This window comes from Cibotium barometz, chromosome 46 (assembly GCF_041138505.1).
Source record: "Cibotium barometz isolate CiBa-2024 chromosome 46, ASM4113850v1, whole genome shotgun sequence".
Lineage (NCBI taxonomy): Eukaryota > Viridiplantae > Streptophyta > Polypodiopsida > Cyatheales > Cibotiaceae > Cibotium > Cibotium barometz.
In genome coordinates this window covers 8,260,839-8,282,334 of record NC_141091.1, presented here as the reverse complement: position 1 = coordinate 8,282,334, position 21,496 = coordinate 8,260,839, and the positions used below count along the sequence as shown (strand labels likewise).

General features: G+C 45.9%; 2 protein-coding genes across 2 annotated transcripts in view; one reads left to right on the top strand and one right to left on the bottom strand.

The window, feature by feature from the left end:
- The first annotated feature begins 1,583 nt into the window (after positions 1-1,583).
- LOC147611842 (THO complex subunit 4A-like) lies at positions 1,584-21,381 on the top strand. The gene is made up of 5 exons (XM_086783704.1): positions 1,584-1,897; positions 3,011-3,163; positions 3,262-3,330; positions 3,470-3,663; positions 20,229-21,381. Exons 1-5 carry the CDS (start codon positions 1,712-1,714, stop codon positions 20,365-20,367), a joined length of 741 nt encoding a protein of 246 aa, XP_086639830.1. The 5' UTR covers positions 1,584-1,711; the 3' UTR covers positions 20,368-21,381.
- Positions 5,998-21,496, bottom strand: part of LOC147611841 (THO complex subunit 4A-like) — a 22,376-nt gene continuing 6,877 nt past the window's right edge. Inside the window, exon 5 of the mRNA XM_086783705.1 lies at positions 5,998-6,049. Coding sequence (XP_086639831.1) covers positions 6,013-6,049 — 37 coding nt within the window. The 3' untranslated portion in view covers positions 5,998-6,012. The remainder of the gene's footprint in view (positions 6,050-21,496) is intronic.

The following is a 21,496-nucleotide window of genomic DNA, read 5'->3' as shown; positions in this document are numbered from 1 at the left end:
AATACTTCCTCATGTCCTTTACAATTTGCTTATTAGAGGAATGTAGGCATGCTTCATGTGCTTACTATTCACCAACAAGTCCTTTATGGAATGTAGGCATGCTTCACGTGCTTACTATTCACCAACGAGTCCTTTATGGAATGTAGGCATGGTTCACGTGCTTAGTATTCACCAACGAGTCCTTTATGGAATTTGGCCTAGGTGTCACTTAATGATTTGCCATAGAGTGAAAGAACATTGGTTCATGGGTGTCAACCCTTGGAAAAAACTAGATATTTTTATTCAATACTAAGATGATAACCCGAAAATATCACCACTAGTTTATGGTTTAGTCAATACTAGTGTTGTTTCAAAGGTCAATATGCTTAGTAGCATTCACATGACCACGTTTAACAATATCCCCAAAGACACCGCGACTTGCTGATAAAGATCCTTCGTGTATTACTAAGATAACAAATAGTAGTGATAATGGGTGATTTCAGCCTTGATGCATATATATCTAATCCCCAATATATGAGTCTGATCAATATACTATTTCATCTTTTGACATCGCCCAACAGCTCAAACATTACACAACTATCTATGGACCAATTCTGAATCACATATGGATATACCATTTATCAAATGAAAGAAATTTTGATTACAATTGGTGCGTTATTGGTTAGAGCACTCAATTGTCAACATGTTATTGGTCAAAGCACTCAATTATCAACACGTTATAACCATGCTAGTACATGCATAGCTCATTAAAACACACACCAAGTAGGATGTGCCTCCTTTCCCTCCCTCTCTTTGTGTGTGTGTGTGTGTGTCCCTCTGTTGATAGCTCTCTGTCTTTGTGCATCTCTCATCTACAATCACTATGAGAGAGAGAGAGAGAGAGAGAGAGAGAGGTATTAACGTCGGTAGAATGCAACACGAGGGAATATACGACCAACGGAGAGAGAGAGAGAGAGAGAGAGAGAGATTCATTGCTCCCTTTAGGAGCCTAATGCTAATTCTATCCAAATAATTTAGAGGCAGGTCTTCACAAATTTGCATCTAGTCGTCCACAGCTAAGTGTCACATTGGTGTGGTGTGGCATAGTGCTTGCATGGCACACAAGCTTTGTGCCTGTGAAATGTGTAGCCATCCAAGGCCCACTCAAGAACCAATGAGGTTTTGTGAGAGGTTGGATGTTCACGTAGTTTACGAATCCGCCTTATGAAGCCCTCTTTACACCACATAGCTATGTGGGGTATATATATTTATATTTCTTTTTAGGTTAAGTACATGTTATGTAGAATTTCCTTTGCTAAATTCTCTCTCATCTCATCTCTTCACAAAGCTGCCATGTGACAAGAATTTGGAGGTTCGGGAAGCAATTATGAGGTTCTAGGAGAGATAGACTCCTATTATTCTAGTGCGAGGGCCCTTATAATGGCCATGATCCAAGTCCCACAGTTGGTCGTATATGCGCTTGTGTTGCATTCTACCGAAGTTAATACCTCTCTCTCTCTCTCTAGTTCAGCCAGTCTCCATAAGTAGTACCTCTTTCCACGGCTATCATTGCATAATTTCAGGCGGACGTCCCCCTGGAAATCTGAATCGGACGACCTCACTTTTACTTCACCTGTTCTCTATCGTTCTAGCTCACTCCTCGTGTAGCAGAAAGCAGTAAAGTTTGACGACCTTTTTTCAAGTACGCAGACACAGAAGAGAGGCAGCAGCTATGACGAGCGCGTTAGACATGGCGCTTGACGATCTGATCAAGAACAACAAGCCGCCCTTGCGAGAAGGCAAGAGCAGAGGCGGACGAGGTCGAGCGCGCCGAGGCAAGGGCAGCTCTCCTGCAGGTCCCATCCGCAAGAATTCCACAAGATCTGCTACCCGTCCTTCCCCCTACTCCTTCGCCAAAGTAAGTAAACCCCTTCTCTCTTCTTCTCCGGTTTCCTGCATACTAGGGTTTCTCGTTTCTTTGTTCTTATAGAAGAGCCTTTGTTGAAGAGCTCCAAGGCACTTTGTCTTTACACGTGTATTTTGAGGAGTCTGTTCGCTTGAAGAGCTATTTGCCTGTACTCTTGACTGTCTGTTTGCCTCCGCTTCTCTTCCTTTCACAGATCCCACGTGCGGATCTCACCCTAGGGTATACACTGTAATTTATGGTTTACTTTGGGGCAAACTCGGCAATTTGTCTCCATACCATGAATCTGGACATGGATATAGTAAAACCATATTTTTTTTCTTACACAGAAGGTTTTCGAAACTTAGACAGCCCCTATACTACTGCATCTGTTCGTGAACTTTAACATGGAGTTGAGAAATATGCTCCTTTTGGATTGTGTATGTAGCCGAAACTGTGACGTCTTTAGGGAGTTTCTTTTTACCCATGGGCATCCTTGGTCTTGGCACTCAGGAAATTTTGTCGGCATCCTTGCTCTTGGCTTTCAGATTATCGTGCGTATCATTGGAAGGGCACTTCAATTTGTGTCTGCCCTTGTGTAGACATGACTTCTATTATGCAGCTGGGTGCATCTTGCTTCTCTTTGTTTTAGGCATGTAGAAGAAATTGCAGCTGACTTGTCGATCTAGGGCTTACATTTCAGCTCTTCTTATGGCAAACAAAGCACAAGGTTCAAATCAGTCTTTTGTGTCTTGGGTCCTTAGTATTCTACCCTAGGCCCCCTTCCCCCCTCTACCTTCTCCCCTGATAACCCATCTACCTCGTACACATGAAACTATATAAGTTCTTTCTCTCTGTTGTCAGCAATTGGTGATCTGGAGAGGCACACTATGATGGGTTGATTGATCGCCCCTCCCCAAAAAAGTAAAAAAATAAAATAAAAATAAAAACCTAGAGTACTCTTTAGCTTCGGAAGAAGTCTTTCTCAACCACCATGTTCGCGTCACAGTCATCAGCAGATTAGTCCAAAGTCATTTATTTCCCCTTTCTTTAGCTTCATACTTCTGATGGGGTAGATGCAGTATGGATTTCAGCTTTTATGGTTAATGCCTTGCTTTGTTAAAGCAGCCTGTTCAGAGAGCACCGGAGGGTCAATGGGAGCATGACTTATTTGAGGAAGGTGCGAGTGTGGCTCCTTTGAGACCGAACACAGGAATAGAAACAGGCACTAAACTTTTTATTTCCAACTTGGATTTTGGAGTCTCAAATGAAGACATTAAGGTGTGCCTTCAATTTGTGTTATTTCTTGCTGCCTTCATTCAAATATTGAACCTTCTTCCCTATCTCTTTTGCCTTCTTAATTTTGTTGTCTGGGTCAGGAGCTTTTCTCGGAGATTGGTGACCTTAAGCGGAGCACAGTTCATTATGATAGGAGTGGCCGCTCTAAGGTGAGCATTATTAGTTGTCAGCTTTCTTTGTTCTCATTGGACTTACTGAATGGATCTGTGTTTCACATAGTTTATGCTGCCCAGGGTCAAATGTTACATTTAAGTGTAGGCTTAAATAGTTATGTTTTTGATCAAGCAGGGGACTGCAGAGGTTGTGTATTCAAGAAGAACTGATGCTGTAGCAGCTTCAAAGCGATACAACAATGTGCAACTCGATGGTAAACCAATGAAAATAGAAATTATTGGAACAAATTTATCAATTCCTGCTCCTCCAGTCCGAGCTACAAATGGAAATGCTTCAGCGGGAAGAGGAGGACAAGCCACAAAAGAACCGTGAGTTTTAACCCTTACACAGTTGTGTAAAATTTCTGCTGTGGTAGGTTTTTGGCTCCTCTTGTAAGCTTGCAATACCCCAAATTGGGCACGAGTTTTGGGTGCTCTTCCTTGAGCATAAAAACTCCTCATCAGAAAGCTACCAAAAACACTCTGCCTTTTTGTGTCACCAAACCTAGTTCGAAACTCACTAAATGTTGGTTCGAAACTCACTAAATGCTGGTTGCTGTGGTGCAACTGATGCTGTTGGCTATGTTGTTGTGGATGCCGATGGTGTCTTTCTGAGATAACCCACTCGTCCACACAGCACCAATCCAGGGTGGGAGTAGTGCAAGATGGGAGGATGGAAGCATTGTGTGCATAAGTAGTGATCTCAAGGCTGCGAATAGTCATATCCACTCTACATATTTAATTGATTGTGGGGTTGTTGACATGACCATTGGAGTGGGTCAACTGTGAAGGAGAGGTCACCTTAGGCCAGTGGTGTTGTTGAACTTAGAGGGGCTTCGGTATGGAATGGAGTGTGAAGAAACTAGTTCTTCTCAATTGGCATCTGCAATTTTTAAATGGCGTTATCCAGAGTGTTTTTTTAACTAAGCATCGGTTGATGGTTTATTGTCTTGTGGATGACTACCATGAGGTTATAAATTGCACATTCTTATAAGGTGAATTTGGGCATGCTCCCGGATTCATCTAGGTATATGTTTTTTTAACCAAGCATCGGTTGATGCATACTTTGTTAAGGAGTTTGTTGAACAAAGGCCTTAGTAGGTTTTAGGAGCATGGATGTGGCGGTTCCCTAGAACAGCCCTTCAATATAAAGTGGCTTGATGCGAGGAACCCCTTGTGAATTTGTAGGTGGGCAACTATACCTTGATGTGAGGTACTTGGTGTATTCCTAAGATGTAACTTGTAAGTATGGCACACGGTCTAAGTGATGTTTTTAACTAAAAATGCTAGTTTGTTGAGAATTTTTGGCGTCCATTAACTTCTCTTAAGAAGATTTTTAGGTGACCAATTCTAAAAAAATTGTTCAGAAGTTCAAAAAGTTCTCTTGGTTGCCTTTTATTTCTAAAATTTACCAAAGAGAACACTGATTTAAGTTGTACCAAACAATGCTCAAAAGCTAATATCTCAGATTTACCATATGATTTGAAAGTTTTTCTCAAATTTTGGATAAAAATAGATGAGATAGTCGCTGCCAGCGGTGGAAACTTTTGCCAGTGTTGGGGAGAACTTAAAGAAATGGCTTTGCTAAGGGCAGGAATGGCTTGGGTTATTGTTTCCCCGATTTATAAAATCGCTATCAACATATGCCTCCATTTTCTAGACTTTTCTCAAACTTTTGAGAAAATAAAATATCGGTTCACATTCCATGAAGTTTCCTCGACCAACTCAAACATGGGTATGCCTTCGGAATTTATTTAGTTTTGTCGGGGGTAGGGAGCTTTTAAATGAGGGGTGTGAATTGGGTGATGGCGCACATCTAGCATCGTGATGCATTCAAGACCTATCTCACCCTCTCATTGGTTGCATATGCCCAAAAAATGCCATTGTTTTGGGTCTTCATTCAATGATGTGGAATTTTATGTGTAAATGATTGAGTTGTTCAATAATTTAAAATTTAAATTTTAGTATTTTGATATTTCATATTTTTATTAACATCATAATTGGAGTGCAAGTTGGGTGGTGTACTAAAAAATACGTTTTTCGTGTCCATACCAAACCTCATGTTGGGTGTTATTTTACTTCTTACTCTAGGGAACTTTCAAGACAAAAATTTGGTTTTTTTTTTGTTGCTAATATTACATTGGGTGGGGTGCTATAGGAGATATTTGGTGGCAATGCATTCATTTCGAGAAGTTTTTTTGCATCATGAAGTGTCAAGAATGTTTTCAGTTTTAGCTCATCAAGGGGGAGTTTTAGTATTTCAAACAGTCTTTGGAGTTTTGTGGAGACATTCAATTGACAAGGATTTCCAGGTTACACAACAGTCATGTTGTGGTTTGTGATGTGTTAAGAGGAGTGCGTTGTTGCTAAAAAATATGAAAGCTTTAGAATAGTACTGGTAAGTGTGCTATGGTTTGAATTTTGGTAAATGCTCAAACTTAGGCTCAATATGAAGGAAAATCTTAAGTTTGTGGATAGAGATTCTTAGATACTTCCAATCTGGGGGAGCACATGCTCTCGATTATCTATACACGACCATAAATTGTCTATTTCATAAATCTGGGCATTAAGCAACTTAGATGATTCAATACACCTAAGAATCTACTTTAGAGCTCATGTGGTCCATCTCTTGGTGCAGAACTGTGTCCATCAGCCCATAGAGTCCTTCCTTGGTGTCCATCAACCCATACAGTCGACCATTGATAGGTGTATAATCCTGTCCATTAGCCCATAGGGCATACCCATTAGCACGTAAACTTGCTCAACATTTTTTTATGACTTATACATTAGCGTTGAAGCTCTGTCGACAGTCTTATTCATGAGTAGTACCCGTACATCAGCTGTGCCTGTACACAAACTTACAGGCCTCATACATCCATGCACACATACTTACATGCCTTTAATGGCTGATCCAAAAGTGCATAAATTCTTACCCTCAAGCTTTTTTGTGTGTGCTAGAAATAGTGTCTCCTAAAAAATGTAGAGTTCATGGACGCCCAAAGAGAGAAAGATTAGCTCATAGTGGGCCTGTAAGGGGCCATTGGGAGAAGATGGGTAATATGCAGATAGGCAACTTATGCACTGGTCTCTCTCTCTCTCTCTCTATATATATATATATATATATAGAGAGAGAGAGAGAGAGAGAGAGAGAGAGAGAGAGAGAGAGAGAGAGATCCTTGCATGACAATAGTCACTTTGATGACAAAACTTGCAACAACTAAATACTCAAGGCACCACTGGTGGCCAGAGGAATCCTTGCAGCCTGGTGCCTTTTGAAGGATATTTTATATTCTTGCTTGCTAGCTGGAACTTCCGTGCTTATAACAAGCACTCTCACAATCCTCTCCAATCATAATGGTAACCCACTGTGCACGCCCAGAGACTTTGACACCTGAGCCTGTCACTGTGGGCACGAGCTGCTTACTGACAGAAATACAAACTCCTCCTGTCAGAGTACGCAGCGGAGATGATGACCAGATATGGGAACACACGAGCAAAATGCAATGTAGAAAATAACAACACAAGAGAGAGAGAGAGAGATAGATGATGACGGACTTTTTCTCAGAAGACTTCTCCGATGAAGCCTTCCCTTTGCCCATGTTATGGCCTTTCGACCGTTGGCCAGTTAAGGCCTCCGAACCTCCACCCTGAGGAGGGTTCGTGAATCGTTCCTCCTGGTATAAGACCATGGGCACAAGCTCCTCCCATGTGATGGTGCTGAGCCTGCCACTGGTTATTAAAGACGAGTAAAATGCTGAGTACTGAGAGGGCAAGTGTGATAGCAACATTATGGCCATGTCCTCTGACGATATCTCCTTCCCAGCCTGAAGCTCTTCCTACTGAAGAGCCTGCAGCTTGTTAATATGCTCCCGCATCGTCAACGACTTTGCAGGGCTCATAACCCGCATCTGTACTTCGAAGGAAATCCTCTTCATGGGCGATACCTTGTTGTAAAGAGAAGCCAAATGCTGCCATATACCTCTGGCCAACATCATATGCTTTACATGATTGATTACCTGCAGTGTGCAGTTGAGGAAGATAAACGAACGGACCCTGGCGTTGACACGATCCCACATCTGTGCTTGTGCCTCCCGGTCCTTTCGGATCGACGGTAACTCCCCTTCTCTACTTCCGGCCGTGGAACCCCAACAATGATGAAATCAACGAGGTCGTAGGACTCCAGAACAGATTCCATCATAACCTTCCATATGCCGTAGTTGTTCCCGTCCAACTGACGGTCCACCGGGAATGTGGGGAGTGTAGGGATCTTGACATGCCTCTCGGCCATCTCTAACAGATCTGCCATTGCGGGGATGTACTTTGAAAAAGGGTGGGTGGGTGGATGGGAACAAAGAAGAACTTACACCTGCAAGTGGCTGTCCAGCAAATCAGCCCGCCGTCCTCTTGCTTCTCCTCTTCCCAAACAGTCCCGTACAGTCCACCAATCAGCAACACAACAGTCCCCCTCTTGCTCACACAAATCCCAAGAACTATCAAGAGCCTATGGCTCTGATACCATTTCAGAATACGCAGTGGAGATGATGACTAGATATGGGAACACAAGAGCAAAACGCAATGCAGAAAATAACAGCACGAGAACGAGAGAGAGAGAGAGAGAGAGAGAGAGAGAGAGAGAGAGAGAGAGAGAGAGAGAGAGAGAGAGAGAGAGAGGCATGTAACTCTGCTCTATATACACAAGGAAGATCCCGGAATGATACGACTGTGACAAGGGGCTGTGGGGCCATTTTATATGGCCCCCAATCAGCAGTCGGCCTGCTGTAGGGCAGCCGACAGGGCCTGAACCTCCACGACCAGCCATGAGCACCAGCCGGCCAGCAGCAGGGTGTCGGCCAGCTCATCTGGGAGGTCGTGGATCTGAAGCAACAAAACTAGCCATCACCAGCATGTCTAAATGCAGTCGGCCAGCTTCAGGTGTCCTCCTTCCACCACGGGGCTGCCACCCAAGCCACAGAAAAATAGGGAAAAATGGGAAAAAAATACGGGGAGTGAGGAAAATGAGAAAACACCTACAAGGGCGGGCACACCCACAACAAAGGCCCTGGTGTCAACATAAAGACAGGAGATGACTTCTAACACCTCCCTGTGTCCCTAAGGGGCCGAAAGAGGGAGACCAAAAAGTATGACTCCTCCTTGGTAAAATCTTCCCGCAGCGGTGGGTACGCCCCTTGGAAAGGTGGTGCTCTTGGAGGAAAAGAATGTCGATGGGTCGTCCAATTGTAGGAACACAAAGAGCAACACCTTCGTGTTGGAGGCCACCACCTCCCTCCCCGTCCTGGTCTTTATGGCTTGAGCCTCCAAGCTCCGTCCTAGCCAAGGGCCAGAGGTGGGTGAGCATGTCGGTGATGCAAAGATCGTGAAGATGGTGTGAAAGTTCAATTGCCTGCCCTTGGATGGCGGTAGTCACCGACTCCGAGTCCCACTCCGTGTCCGGAGTTGCACTCAAAGGAAAGGAGAAGATCATCGTGCCACTCTTTGGAGTAGAAGGTCTAGAGTGCTAAAACTTTACACATCCGAATGGGAGCTCCAAGAATTGATGAATCAAGAGGCGAACAGAGCTCGCCGACTGCCTCTGCTCCGAGTTGGGTGTTGAGAGGGTGACGGGAGTGCTTTGGAGATGCGAAGGGAGGGGGGAGTGCGGGGATAGAGGAAGAGGATGTGGTAGAGGGAACTGCTGCAGGAAGAGTCGGTGGCAAGGATGGAGGAGGAGGGGGTGGGGAGGTGGAGAGGAAGGAGAAGGGAGCGGCTCGTCGAGGGTTCAGTGGGGCCAACTGACATCACTTGAAACTGAGAGCCGGAGGAGGAAATTCGTCAGTGGGGAAGCAGTCGCCAAATCAAATGGGCTGGAGGGACCCTCGCCGTGATTGGAGGGGGACCATCACCGACGAGTGGGTGCTGTGATAAATGCTCGAAACGGTTCTCTGACATAAGTGAATACTCTTGTACTCTGCCAGCCTGGTGTGCGCGGTGGCAGCGGCGCTCAGCTCTGGTAGTCGGCTGATGGCCCGGGCGTGGGCCAACGGTTTGCCACTCCAATAGAGCAGGGTCATCCGCGGTCGGGTCCTGGTGCTCCATGAGAGCCTGCCTCTCTCTCTACCCCGTTGTGAGGATCTGAATGGGGACCCGGGGGGAACCACCAGAGGCGGTCTCCTGGATTGGCACTGAGGGCAAGCTCTGGCAAGGTGGCCCATCTGTTTGCAAATGAAACATTGGCCCGGAAGGCCTAAGTACTCCACTCGTTGAAAGATGGGGTTGCCTCGAAGGCATGGGATAGATATGACACGAGGCACTGTCTCCGACGAGGCAATACAAATGCGAAGGGATGGAATCTCGGCCGCTCGTTCGAGGGATGAGGCAGCAGGGGGGATTCCATCACTCTTCCAATGGCTCCACTGATCACTGGGAGAAGAGGAAGGTATTCCTTCCTGAGGCCTGGGAAGCAAACTGTCACTGGGAAGCCCGATAGGCCAGCCAGAGAGTTGGACGCGGGGTCGAAGCCATGGTGCCACCGTGCAAAGAAGGCTTGGGCTGTACGCGGTGCAACGAGGCTGAGCTGCATGACTTGATCTAACGTTGCTGGTGAGTCGAACTCAACCTGGTAGTAGCTATGCCCCAGAGGATGAATGTCTATGACCTTTGTAGGCCCACTGATGAGGCTGGCTTGCAAAAGATCTTTGAGTTGTCCGCACAGGGCAGCTACTGCCAATCTTGTTTACCAGAGTGGAGGCCTCTAATGAAGGAAAAGTCGTAGCGAGGAGCTGAAGATCCGCTTCAAAGAAAGATAAGCAAGTAATGGCGACCACGGCCGGGGTTGATGGAGCGGCTGCCATGGAGTCCTCGTGAGGGTGAAGACTAGAAAATGGCAAGACTAGAATACCCCAAGAACTGAAAAAGTTGCATGTAAAATACGGAGGGGGTAAAGAAGACGGAGGAGGGAAGGGAAGAGACATGGCGCAGATGGCGGGAGATGAGAGAGAGATGGGGGGGGGTGCAGGCGGGGAACATTGTGAAGAGGGGGATGGGGAAGGGTAGGCAAGTGGGAAAGGGGGGGAGGAGGGAAAGGAGAAGGGGAGAAGGTGGCACAGAGGGGGGGCAGGGGGATACACAGGCAGGCGGCGAGGAAGAAGGGGGAGGGGGGGGGGGGTGGGGCACTGGCGATTATGAAGAAGGAAGGGCGCAGGCAGTAGGGAAAAACGCAGGCGCAGGGGGGGGGGGGGGGAGCTCACAAATCCACGCTACCACATCTTTTTTTATCGATCACTAGGCAGCACTCTGTGAATTATGAGATAGCTAAATGACAATTCAGCCCATGCTTTTTTTGTAATTCTCTGTTGCTTGTCGGTGGATGTAAAAGGCTGTCGGCCTGTTGAAAATACCTCTACAACCTGTTTTTTATATCGATTAAAAAGGTGCCTTTTTCGAAGTTTGCTCTTCTTTCCATGCTACATGATGAGGGTTGATCGTAGTAGTCACAACCTTATTTAAGTTAATTACTGTAGAGATGAATTTAGATGAATGCAAATGCAACTATATTAATGACACAACTGAGATGAGATCTGTGAAGAGATCTATGATGTCGATGTTGATGTGTAACGCGAGGAAGCACTGGGTAGTCTTCTTTCAGCCCTAAACACTCTTGAAAACCTTCTGATGCAAAAACGCACCATCTGATGCAAAAACGCAGGTAGAGAGAGAGTAGAGAGAGAGAGTGAGAAGTGCTGGAATTTCAGTATATACTATGGTACAAAAAGGTACATATCTTTGCAGCCATGGGCTGCCTTCATAAAAAGGTTGTTAACCCCTAAATCTGTCCCCTATGGGACCCCTAGTGATCCAATCCCCTAGAGGGAGAGAATGCCTAAAACAAAGAGCAATGGTGCCTTTATATAGGCCTTGGAGCATGTGGGAAACTGGCCGACTGCTGGTCGGCCAGTTATTAATTCATAAAATCATTTTAATGCAGCCGACTGTGGTATCTTCCATATTCCTTGATGCGCCTGCTGCCAGCACCCTCTGTCCTGCAGCCGACAGCCCTTTGGTCATGCTGATGTCAGCCTCCATGCAGCCGACAGCCTTCTGATCCATGCTATGGTCCAAGTCCTGCTCCATGTCCATCTTCTACTGGTTCATAGTCTTTATCTGCTTGCCCCTTCTGGATTTAGTCTTGAGAAGGTCCATGGCATTGCTGATGCACATGACATCCCCCTCTGCTAAACTTGATGACGGGAATCCAACCTGCTCTTGGATGACTGTCATCATCCCAATCCTGTCCCGAAGTCCCTCTGTCATCTTCCATCCCTGGCAAACCTTTTTCTCTGAAAATCCGGTCTGTTCTCCAAACCACTCTGTCTCTGATGAAGATCTATGCATCTGGTCTTCCTCTAGTCCACAATCCATTCCTGCCCTGACTCTGAACACCGTCTTGGTCTTCATTCCTGGAACTGAGTCTGGCACTCTCACATCACCCTTGGAGGATCAACCTCCCTTGGGACCGTTCCCTTAGAACCTATCTGGCTCACGGAACTGCCATCCCCATCTGGCACTGTGGAACACCACCAACAAACCTCCTGGGAGTTCTTCCCGATCTGTGTTCTTGCCTTGGGCTTCGAATCCGTGTACTTTCCTGTACCTTGGACCTGTACACCATCATCTGGGACTGTATCAGTGTTTAGCTTTGCTGAGCCTGATGCTCTGATACCAATGTAACGCGAGGAAGCACTGGGTAGTCTTCTTTCAGCCCTAAACACTCTTGAAAACCTTCTGATGCAAAAACGCACCATCTGATGCAAAAACGCACCATCTGATGCAAAAACGCAGGTAGAGAGAGAGTAGAGAGAGAGAGTGAGAAGTGCTGGAATTTCAGTATATACTATGGTACAAAAAGGTACATATCTTTGCAGCCATGGGCTGCCTTCATAAAAAGGTTGTTAACCCCTAAATCTGTCCCCTATGGGACCCCTAGTGATCCAATCCCCTAGAGGGAGAGAATGCCTAAAACAAAGAGCAATGGTGCCTTTATATAGGCCTTGGAGCATGTGGGAAACTGGCCGACTGCTGGTCGGCCAGTTATTAATTCATAAAATCATTTTAATGCAGCCGACTGTGGTATCTTCCATATTCCTTGATGCGCCTGCTGCCTAAAACAAAGAGCAATGGTGCCTTTATATAGGCCTTGGAGCATGTGGGAAACTGGCCGACTGCTGGTCGGCCAGTTATTAATTCATAAAATCATTTTAATGCAGCCGACTGTGGTATCTTCCATATTCCTTGATGCGCCTGCTGCCAGCACCCTCTGTCCTGCAGCCGACAGCCCTTTGGTCATGCTGATGTCAGCCTCCATGCAGCCGACAGCCTTCTGATCCATGCTATGGTCCAAGTCCTGCTCCTTGTCCATCTTCTACTGGTTCATAGTCTTTATCTGCTTGCCCCTTCTGGATTTAGTCTTGAGAAGGTCCATGGCATTGCTGATGCACATGACATGATGCTGATGATTTCATGTTGAATGACGACTTCAAGATCTGATGAAGGAACTTGATGGTTTGCTGATTATGATGACTTGTGCTTATATACTTGTAGAGGATGCTGGTCGGCCAGCATAAATTGTTGTCGGCCAGCATTGGACATGTATTATGGAATAAAAATCCCAAAAAGCTGCGCTTTGCTGCCTATGTTGCTGACCACCTTGAGGCTAGGCCGAGTGGCTCCCTAAGTCTCTTGCTGGCAACCGACTGCTGTTGGGGCTGCCGACTGGGCACTTATGCTCTTCCTGAATGCTTGTGATGATGATGATGAAGTTGATAATGCTGATGATGAAGATGATGATGATGCCCGCTTGTCACCGTGCAACCCAAAGGGTGTGCACGTGACATTCCCTTCTGCTAAACTTGTTGCTAAGGTGGAGACCTTACAACACTTTGATTCCGGCAACTGATTCCAACATCATTGACACCATTGACCCCATACTTCTTCTTCTGCGGGGATTGAGGCCTATGCAGGAGCAACCGAGGAATACCCGAACCAAGAGTCCCGAACTACGGGACCTTATCTAGCGATGCGGAACTATGGGACCTTATCTAGCGACGCGGCCTAAAACTGCTTGGAAAACTCCACACACCGCTGACTGTGGCCTGTTGAAACCATTCACACCCCATCTTTGGAAAGCATGCAACTCCGTACCTCTCGAGGCGAATATTGAAGCCCCTTCCTGTTGCCATACGCTATCTGCCGGGACATGCGCTAACAGATGGCAATGTTGAAGAGAACTTCAAGTTGCCAAGTGATGCACAAAACTCCACTTTCCCCTATGATGATGGATGTTAGACTTCTTCCAGACAACCAAGGATGGTCTTGTTTGCCTTGTGAATGCAAAGGATTAATGCATGAAATGACTTACATGTTGATGCAACCCTACATGCTATGTAAATGCAAATGAAGGGTTACTAATGCAAATTTAGGCTAAAGCCTGTAATAATGACATGTAAAAATCTTTAATTCTGGATTTATCTGAGCGGAAACAACTACTGAATGAATGGAATACATCTGGCCAAAGAGAAAGCTAAGGTGAAAGTAGCATGGGTGAAGACGGGATCCAACCCGACGCGTGATGAAGGTTGGGTGGGAGTGGCTCATTAGAATGACGAGGCGTTCTAGCTAGTCCAAGGTAGGGAAACACAATATTCTTATGTTATGAAGATACTATATCATGTTTCATGTTTTGAAGATACTATATGCTCTGGACTGCACTGAGGCTGGGTACCCTAGATGCTTTGATACCAATGTTACATGATGAGGGTTGATCGTAGTAATCACAGCCTTAATTAATTTAATTATTGTAGAGATGAATTTAGATAAATGCAAATGCAACTATACTAATGATGCAAATGATTACAACTGAGATGAGATCTGTAAATAGATCTATGATGTTGATGCTGATGTTGACTTCATGTTGAATGATGATTTTCAGATACCTAGCCAGCACTGGACATGTATTTATGGAATAAAAATCCCAAAAAACTGCACTTTGCTGCCCATGTTATTGACCACCTCTTGAGGCTAGGCTGATTTGCTGCCTAAGTCTCTTGCTGGCAGTCCATTGCTGTTGGGGCTGCCGACTGGGCACTTATGCACCTCCTGAATGCTTGTGATGATGATGATGAAGCTGATAATGCTGATGATGAAGATGATGTTGTAGATGATGATGATGCCAGCTTGTCATCGTGCAACCCGAAGGGTGTGCACGTGATAGTCCAGTCTAGGTTGCCCAACTAGGTTGGCCGTATGTTGGAACTTGGACTGCCCTCAATGGCTGGCAAACTCGCTGGCCAAGGCCATAAGGGCTGGCCGACATGGCCCCTAGCCCTTCTAGGCGTGGCTGCCTTGCTATCCAGGCCCTCCAGGCCTGGCCGGCAGCATGCCCCAGCCACATGGTGGCTGTTGGGCTTGGCCATGGGCCTCCTTGGCCCCTAGGGTGGCCCAAAAGGGCTATCCTCTTTGTAGGCAAGGGTCTTAAGCCCTTTCTGGGGTGGCCCATAGGGCTTCCCCTTCTATCTACATGCAACTACATGCTACTCCTTAGATGCCTGGTATTTGGCTACGAGACGAACACCTGGAACACTCGTCATCATTCTAGAGGGTGACTCGCAGTGTTGCATGTGCAAGACTTGCATAGTTGACCATGACCATGCATGGGACTTCTACGCCTGACCTTGGACGCTTAGAGTGGAACCATGGTTGACTCGCAAGGGACGAGTTTCCACTCTAGGTCCTGCACCTGCTTGTACAGATATTTCCACATGGCATCCAAGTGCGGGATTCACATGACACACATACACGGACTTCTAATAACTCAGAGCTTTCTTTAGCCGAAATGCAATGTGCACATCCTCTTTGGTTGCATTTCTCCATGGTGCGCTCTTCTTCATGCTATCGTACTGCGGTATGGATGGCACATCAGCTGTCCGTACACTAAATAGATGCCACATTTGCAATCCATACGATTGTACAATTGTGAGTTGGTAATTACCATGTAACTCATGGAGCATGATTTGTAATTTGTAAAATTTTTGAATAGCTATTTAAGCTAGAATGCTCATTTTAATATATGTGTGGCCGTTGGCCCGAATGCCCAATGTTTACAATCGGGTGGTCATTGACGAGATGCCTAGATGACTAGATATAGCACTCGGGTGGTCAGATTGTCTAGAACTCTCAAATAAGTGATGAGTGCCTTCAAAGGCGAAACCAGATGCTCAAATCATATGAGCAAACCATGAATATGTGAACCTTTACAACAAAGCCTTCTTGGACTCAAAGCATGCAACTCCTAGATTTTAGGAGAGTTAATATTTTTAGGCAAAACTTGAATGGATAATCTGTGCGTGTCACCACGTCCACAAGCTTAGCAATGGGGACACTACCAAAACATCTTCGACAAAATCTTTACTAGTTGGAATATTTTAAGAATAGAAGGTCATGGAAGATGGAAGACGAGTTTTATCCGATTTGATTGCGCTTGCTGAAGCTTTCGCCCCCCCCCCCCTCCCCGCCCTCGTGACTGCCTCTCCCCGCCTGCTCACCCCTCCCCCCCCCCCCCCCCCCGGCGCCCCTGTGCTTCTCGCGGCCCCCCGCCCTCCCTTTCGTGCCCGTCGCCCCCTGCCCGCTTGCCCCGTCTCCTTCGCGCCCCCCTCTCCCCCCCCTTCCTCCGCGCCCCTGCCCCCCCCCCCCCGCCTGCCCCTGCCCTCCCCCCCCTTTTCGCGCTTTTCCTCTCACAAACCCCTATATTCTAGGGACATGCGGATGCGTGTCAGGCCTAGAAACATGCGGATGCATGCATGTATTATACCTGGGCATGTGTATGGATCATATGAGTGGATGCATATGAGTCCAAGGACATGGCAGGACATTTGTGGACTTTCGGGTGGTGTCCGTGTGGATTCCGGCCATGCACACATGGTGTGTTATGATGGCAGGCGGAATATTTTCAAGTACAAGAATGATGATAGGTGGTTCTCCAAGTTTACATGTGCACAATGCTTAAATGATGCATGCCATAACTTATTTTTACTTTGTGTGACATTGTCTTGTTGCCTGGACAATGCTTGTTATTTTGGCTTGTGAAGTCCGAGGGACCGGGGACGCCCGGGCACCTTGTGGACACGTGTGTGCACTCCTGTTTGGGCCTAAAACTGTGGGCTTATGGGTTTTGCAGGTGGTAAGTGCGTCCACACTCAATTTACAGCTTACTTCATTTACTACTAAGGTTTATTGGATTGCAGGTCCACACTCATTAATAAGTGGCCGGACAACTTATAATGCGTTCGCATTTGGCTGGACCAAAATTAATGAAGTCCGGACAGCTTATGGCCATTTCCCATTTGGCTGGACCTAAACTTATAGAAACAGGACAAATGGAGCACTATGGGCTGGACACCTATCTGGACACCTTATGGGGACACATGTCAGCCAGCATGTGTACCCACCAGGCCCTTGAGGTGGCACCTGAAAAGGCGCCTCCCTCAAGAGGCCCTTTTGGGCTGTTTTACTCGTTATTCAACATATTGGAGAGCTGGTTGGAGCTTTGGGAGTTGCTACAGGGCTGGTTGCTTGCTTCCCGGACTCACACAAGCTTGGACAACGATCCCCACACTCTTGTAAAGGGCTGGTTGGTAAATTTCAGACCTGCAAATTTCTGGTTATTGCGAGTTTTGGGCTGGTTACAGGTGTCCAAAGTCAACTTGGACAGTACAGGACAGCTCTAGGGACCTCCACAGGGCTGTAGGACCCTTTACAAGTGGATTTCTCGCGACAGAAAGTTGCTGTTTTGGACTGGTTATTGCACAAAACAGGCCGGACAGCAATGGAATATGTGAGCATGGATGTGTCTCAAGGATTCCTGGTATAGCAGGTGCTTAGGGCAAGCATTGGGGACACTTGCTCGCGGAGAACACAGGTTTCTGGATCAGTTTCTCGCGTGGAAACAGGGCCTAAAGATCCATTTACATCTTGTGGAGGGCGGAGTACCTGTGAGGATTGTGATACTCTTGTGCAGGGCGGATGTACCTGTGAAGAGGCTTGTGCAGGGCGGATGTACTTGTGTGTAGGGCGGATGTACCTACAGATTCTCTTGTTTGAAATGTATTCATTCATAATGTATTTGGAAGAATCAGGTGCAGGCTGGTGGTGAATCCCCAGGCACCCGTAATCTTGTACTTTGCAGACTCTTTTGGTAATATAACCTAAAGGGGGGGGGTCAGCCTATCATCGACCCCTTTATGTGGTGTACTGTCATTTTCAGCTTTGTGGTTGTAATGCTCAAGTGTTAAGTGCTCAGAATCTTGTTCACATTTATACGATTCCAATTCACGCGTCCGCCTCCCGTTACATTGGTATCAGAGCTTAGTTTTTCCCCTCATTGGAAAACGGTCTGAGGCTTGGAATCGTAACTGGTGACCTGATTTGAGTGTCATGGACAGCCACATTTCTGACAGTGTGGAGACCGTGAATTTCATGGTACAAGGGATGCAAGAGATGCTGCAGGCAATGATGTCTATGGAGATGCAAGTACTCATGATACTATGCATTCTGATTTGGAATCTTTGAGGCGTCAAGTGCGACGCTATAGGGCTGAAACCGAAGAGCTCAGGTCATTGAAAAATGACCCGGATGTACAAAGGGTGTTGGCTGCGAAGGCAAAGGCTTCGGTCCATGAAGTCACTTTTGAAGCAATTGCAAAGGAAATGGATGTTGAGAAACCCCGAGAGCTTGCACTTGCATACCTAATGGTTAAGGGTGATGTATACACCGAAGCAGATTGTAGATTGGCTTTCAAGAAGCCACCCCTCATGGCTGCCCGTGGTGGTGCACATGATGCATAACAAGCAGGAAGAGCACAGCAAGTGCCAAATGCTGAAAGGACAAGAGTCCCTGGTGCTAGGCTTGATGCAGGTCAAGAGAAGAGTAAGGATGAGGGATCCTCTACTCATTCCCGCTTTGCTCCAAGAAGACATATCCGTTCTCGTGTTGAGCTTTCCACTCATTCGGAGAGTGTGGCTCAAGAGAGAACGAAGACGTCTTGTATGGCAAGACAACTTTGAGGATGCAAGTGCCTTGGACCCCTAGACTTAGATGCTTGCTAGATGAAATGACATCGAGCTAGACATGGTGCAATTTGGAGGACATCATAGAGCTAGCTTTCTTGACATCACCCTTCTGTTGTATAAAAATTTGTTCTTTTATTTTGGACAAATTTTCATGTACGAACTTGCACCTATTGTTGTGCATTGATGACGTGAATAGGTATGTTATAGCACCTAGTCCACGCTGCACATGATGAAGTTGCCATTACTGATACATGCATGGTATTCAGAGGTAGTTGAGTGGTTTCATGCACATGGCATACAGATGGACCATCTCCCCCCATTTCACTATAGCTTAAATTCCCCGTGTCTAAATGATTGTATCCCGTATGGTTTAGCATCAACATGTAACAATAGGCTCTTAAGGCTGGTCCTCATTTCCATACTTGAAGAGATTGAGAGGCTTAAAGAGGTTGTCCACATTGAGAAGATCCTGAGTGATGGAGTACGAAGATATTCATCGAGGATGAGGCTCTAGGATCAGGCTGGCATGAGTGAGGAGAGTTATTTCTTCCCCAAACAGAAGGGTAAAAGCAAAGGCAAATCTACGAGGTGCGCACTGTGTAGGATGGTAGGTCATGTCGAGGATTCACGCTTGAAAAGAATGGCGAAGGAAAAGGAGAAGAACCATGTAGATGAGGTGAAGGCGAGAGTCAGCCCTAGGAGTGCCCAGTGCTGAAGGTCTGATTCTCCTGGTTTTTGGGGCACACAAGAAGTGCTTTAAGCTGCATATAGGCACCCATCACATTAGCATTTCAATTTATCTTCAAGGGTGGGCAGCGCGCACCATAGCAGATTAATCACTTCAGTGGTTTTCCCTCTTGCATAGGTGCCTGGCACCAATGTTTTCTGATGTGCGGCTTGAGGGCCTGAAAAAAGCAGCATTTGCTTTACTGTTTTAATTTGTGAATGGTACAGGAGCTGTCAATAGGCTGCTGTGGGCAAGTTCTACTTGTTGACAGTTTATGGCAAAGGGTTGCAGCTGTAGTTGGCCCTGGTATCTGATGTTTGCACTTTCTTTGATCATTAAATTGTCAAGTGTACTTCATCACCATGGGCATTAAGAGGGCTTAGGACCCCATAGTCTTGCTATGAAGATTAACGCTGACAATCACTTGATTGACTCTTATACTTTGCACAATGTTGACAGTTAGGGTTGAGCGAGTGACACCAAGGGGTTCCAACATAGTCACCAGAAGAAATCACTCTTTTTATATATTAAAAATGATTATAAAAGCTGCCTAGAAATAAAGTGAAATGGTGAAAAACACAAGATACCTAAGAAAACATTATGGATTAAGCCTTAAGGTAAGGTTGGAAGATAGATTTAGAGCCTCTCGAGTTTGCTCGAAACAATAATTTTGAAATAATTTCAGAAACGTTTTGAATCTTTTTGGGCATTGCTAGTTCAGGGGTTTCAAATGGTTTTTATGTGACTATGGGTTCTCAATATTTTTTCAAAACGTTTTGGGCTTTGCAAGTTAAGGGATTTTGAACTGGCAAAATGGGTTTTTATTGGACTAGAGGTTCTCAATCTCTGCTGTAAGTGTGTGTAGAGAGGGAAAGAGAACGGGTTTTCATGTGACTGTGGGTTCTCAATCTCCGCTGGAAGTGTGAAGAGAGAGAGAGAGAGAGAGAGAGAGAGAGAGAGAGATGTGCTGATTGTGTCAGTAAATAACTGGTTTATTGACGAGATCATGGACAAAAAGGGAAGTGTGACTCATTTTATTTCATGTGGATCAGGGCTACTCGTGGTCATGGTGGTTCTTCTAGAAGAGGACGAGGTGGAAGAGGAGGTGGAGGCAGAGGATCAGAGAAGTCTGCAGCAGATTTAGATGCTGAGCTAGAAGACTACCATGCTGAGGCTATGCAAGTCTCTTAATTATACATCACACCTTGGCAATCCTAGAAAATGTAAACAATGTCTTACGAAGGACTTGCGAATCTATGTTTGAGGGGCCCCCCGTCTTTCACATTGGAGCACAGGTTATGCAAATTTGTATGAAGCTTTATAAGCGATGTTTGGTCTTTCAAGTGGAGTACTGCTATTTCCAGATCCGAAGGCACTTGGGCTCGTACAATCAATGAACAGGATTGATATTAGTGATAGATCCTAAAATTTGCTGAGACTTTGAGCAGTGTCTTCTCTTCATATTCTTGCTATTGAGTGCTGGGCAACATGGTATCTGGTTCTAGTTCTCTGCAACATCGCTTTCTCCTGAAGGACCACGTGTTGCTTTTTTGCGATTTTGGCTTGCCCATCTGTCACATGCTCTCTGGGTTGGACATTCTGCTCTTGGTTTCATATTTTCAGGCCTGCTGTCTATGGATTGGTTGTTATTCACGAGCTTTGCTCACGTTGGGAGTCTTAAGTACTGGGAGTTGGACAGCACAATTTGCCTTGCAATCGTCTAGATTGACAAACTTCTCTTTCAACCTTTTAAAATAGAGAAGCATTGGATCAGATCTTTTAGTGAGATTACTTGGTTCAGATGAACTCTTTGATGCTGAGGATTGGATCAATTCATTTGGTAGGACTATTTAAACAGCTCAGAGATTATCTTGGAAGATCAGAAAGTTGAAGCACTCGCAGTCCTTTTGATTGGTATTTCTGTTCCTTTTCATTGGTGTCTGAATTCATCTCTAAGATTTCTTCAGAGATGCTTCGCACTCTTGTACGCACGTGCATAGTTTGTATACATGGGTGATTGAAGCAGAGGGGCAAGGTGAAGAAGGCGAGCGGTCCTCAGTGGGAATGGCCCTGGAATGCCCAATGGTTGACGAGCCATCAGCTGTCATTAAGGACGAGGAAACTGCACTACTCGTCTCAGCGTTTGAGCACCCATGCTCAACGGTGGCCCTGCAGGAGAGGGTGAATCCATAGATTTTTGTCAGCCCAGGGCTAACTTGTCTGCTGAAGATTTGCAGTTGAGTAGTAATTGTAGTGTTGATATGTCTGAAAATGGTAGTTTAAAAGTGTCGCGTGAGTAGTTTATGCTTGGTAATACAAT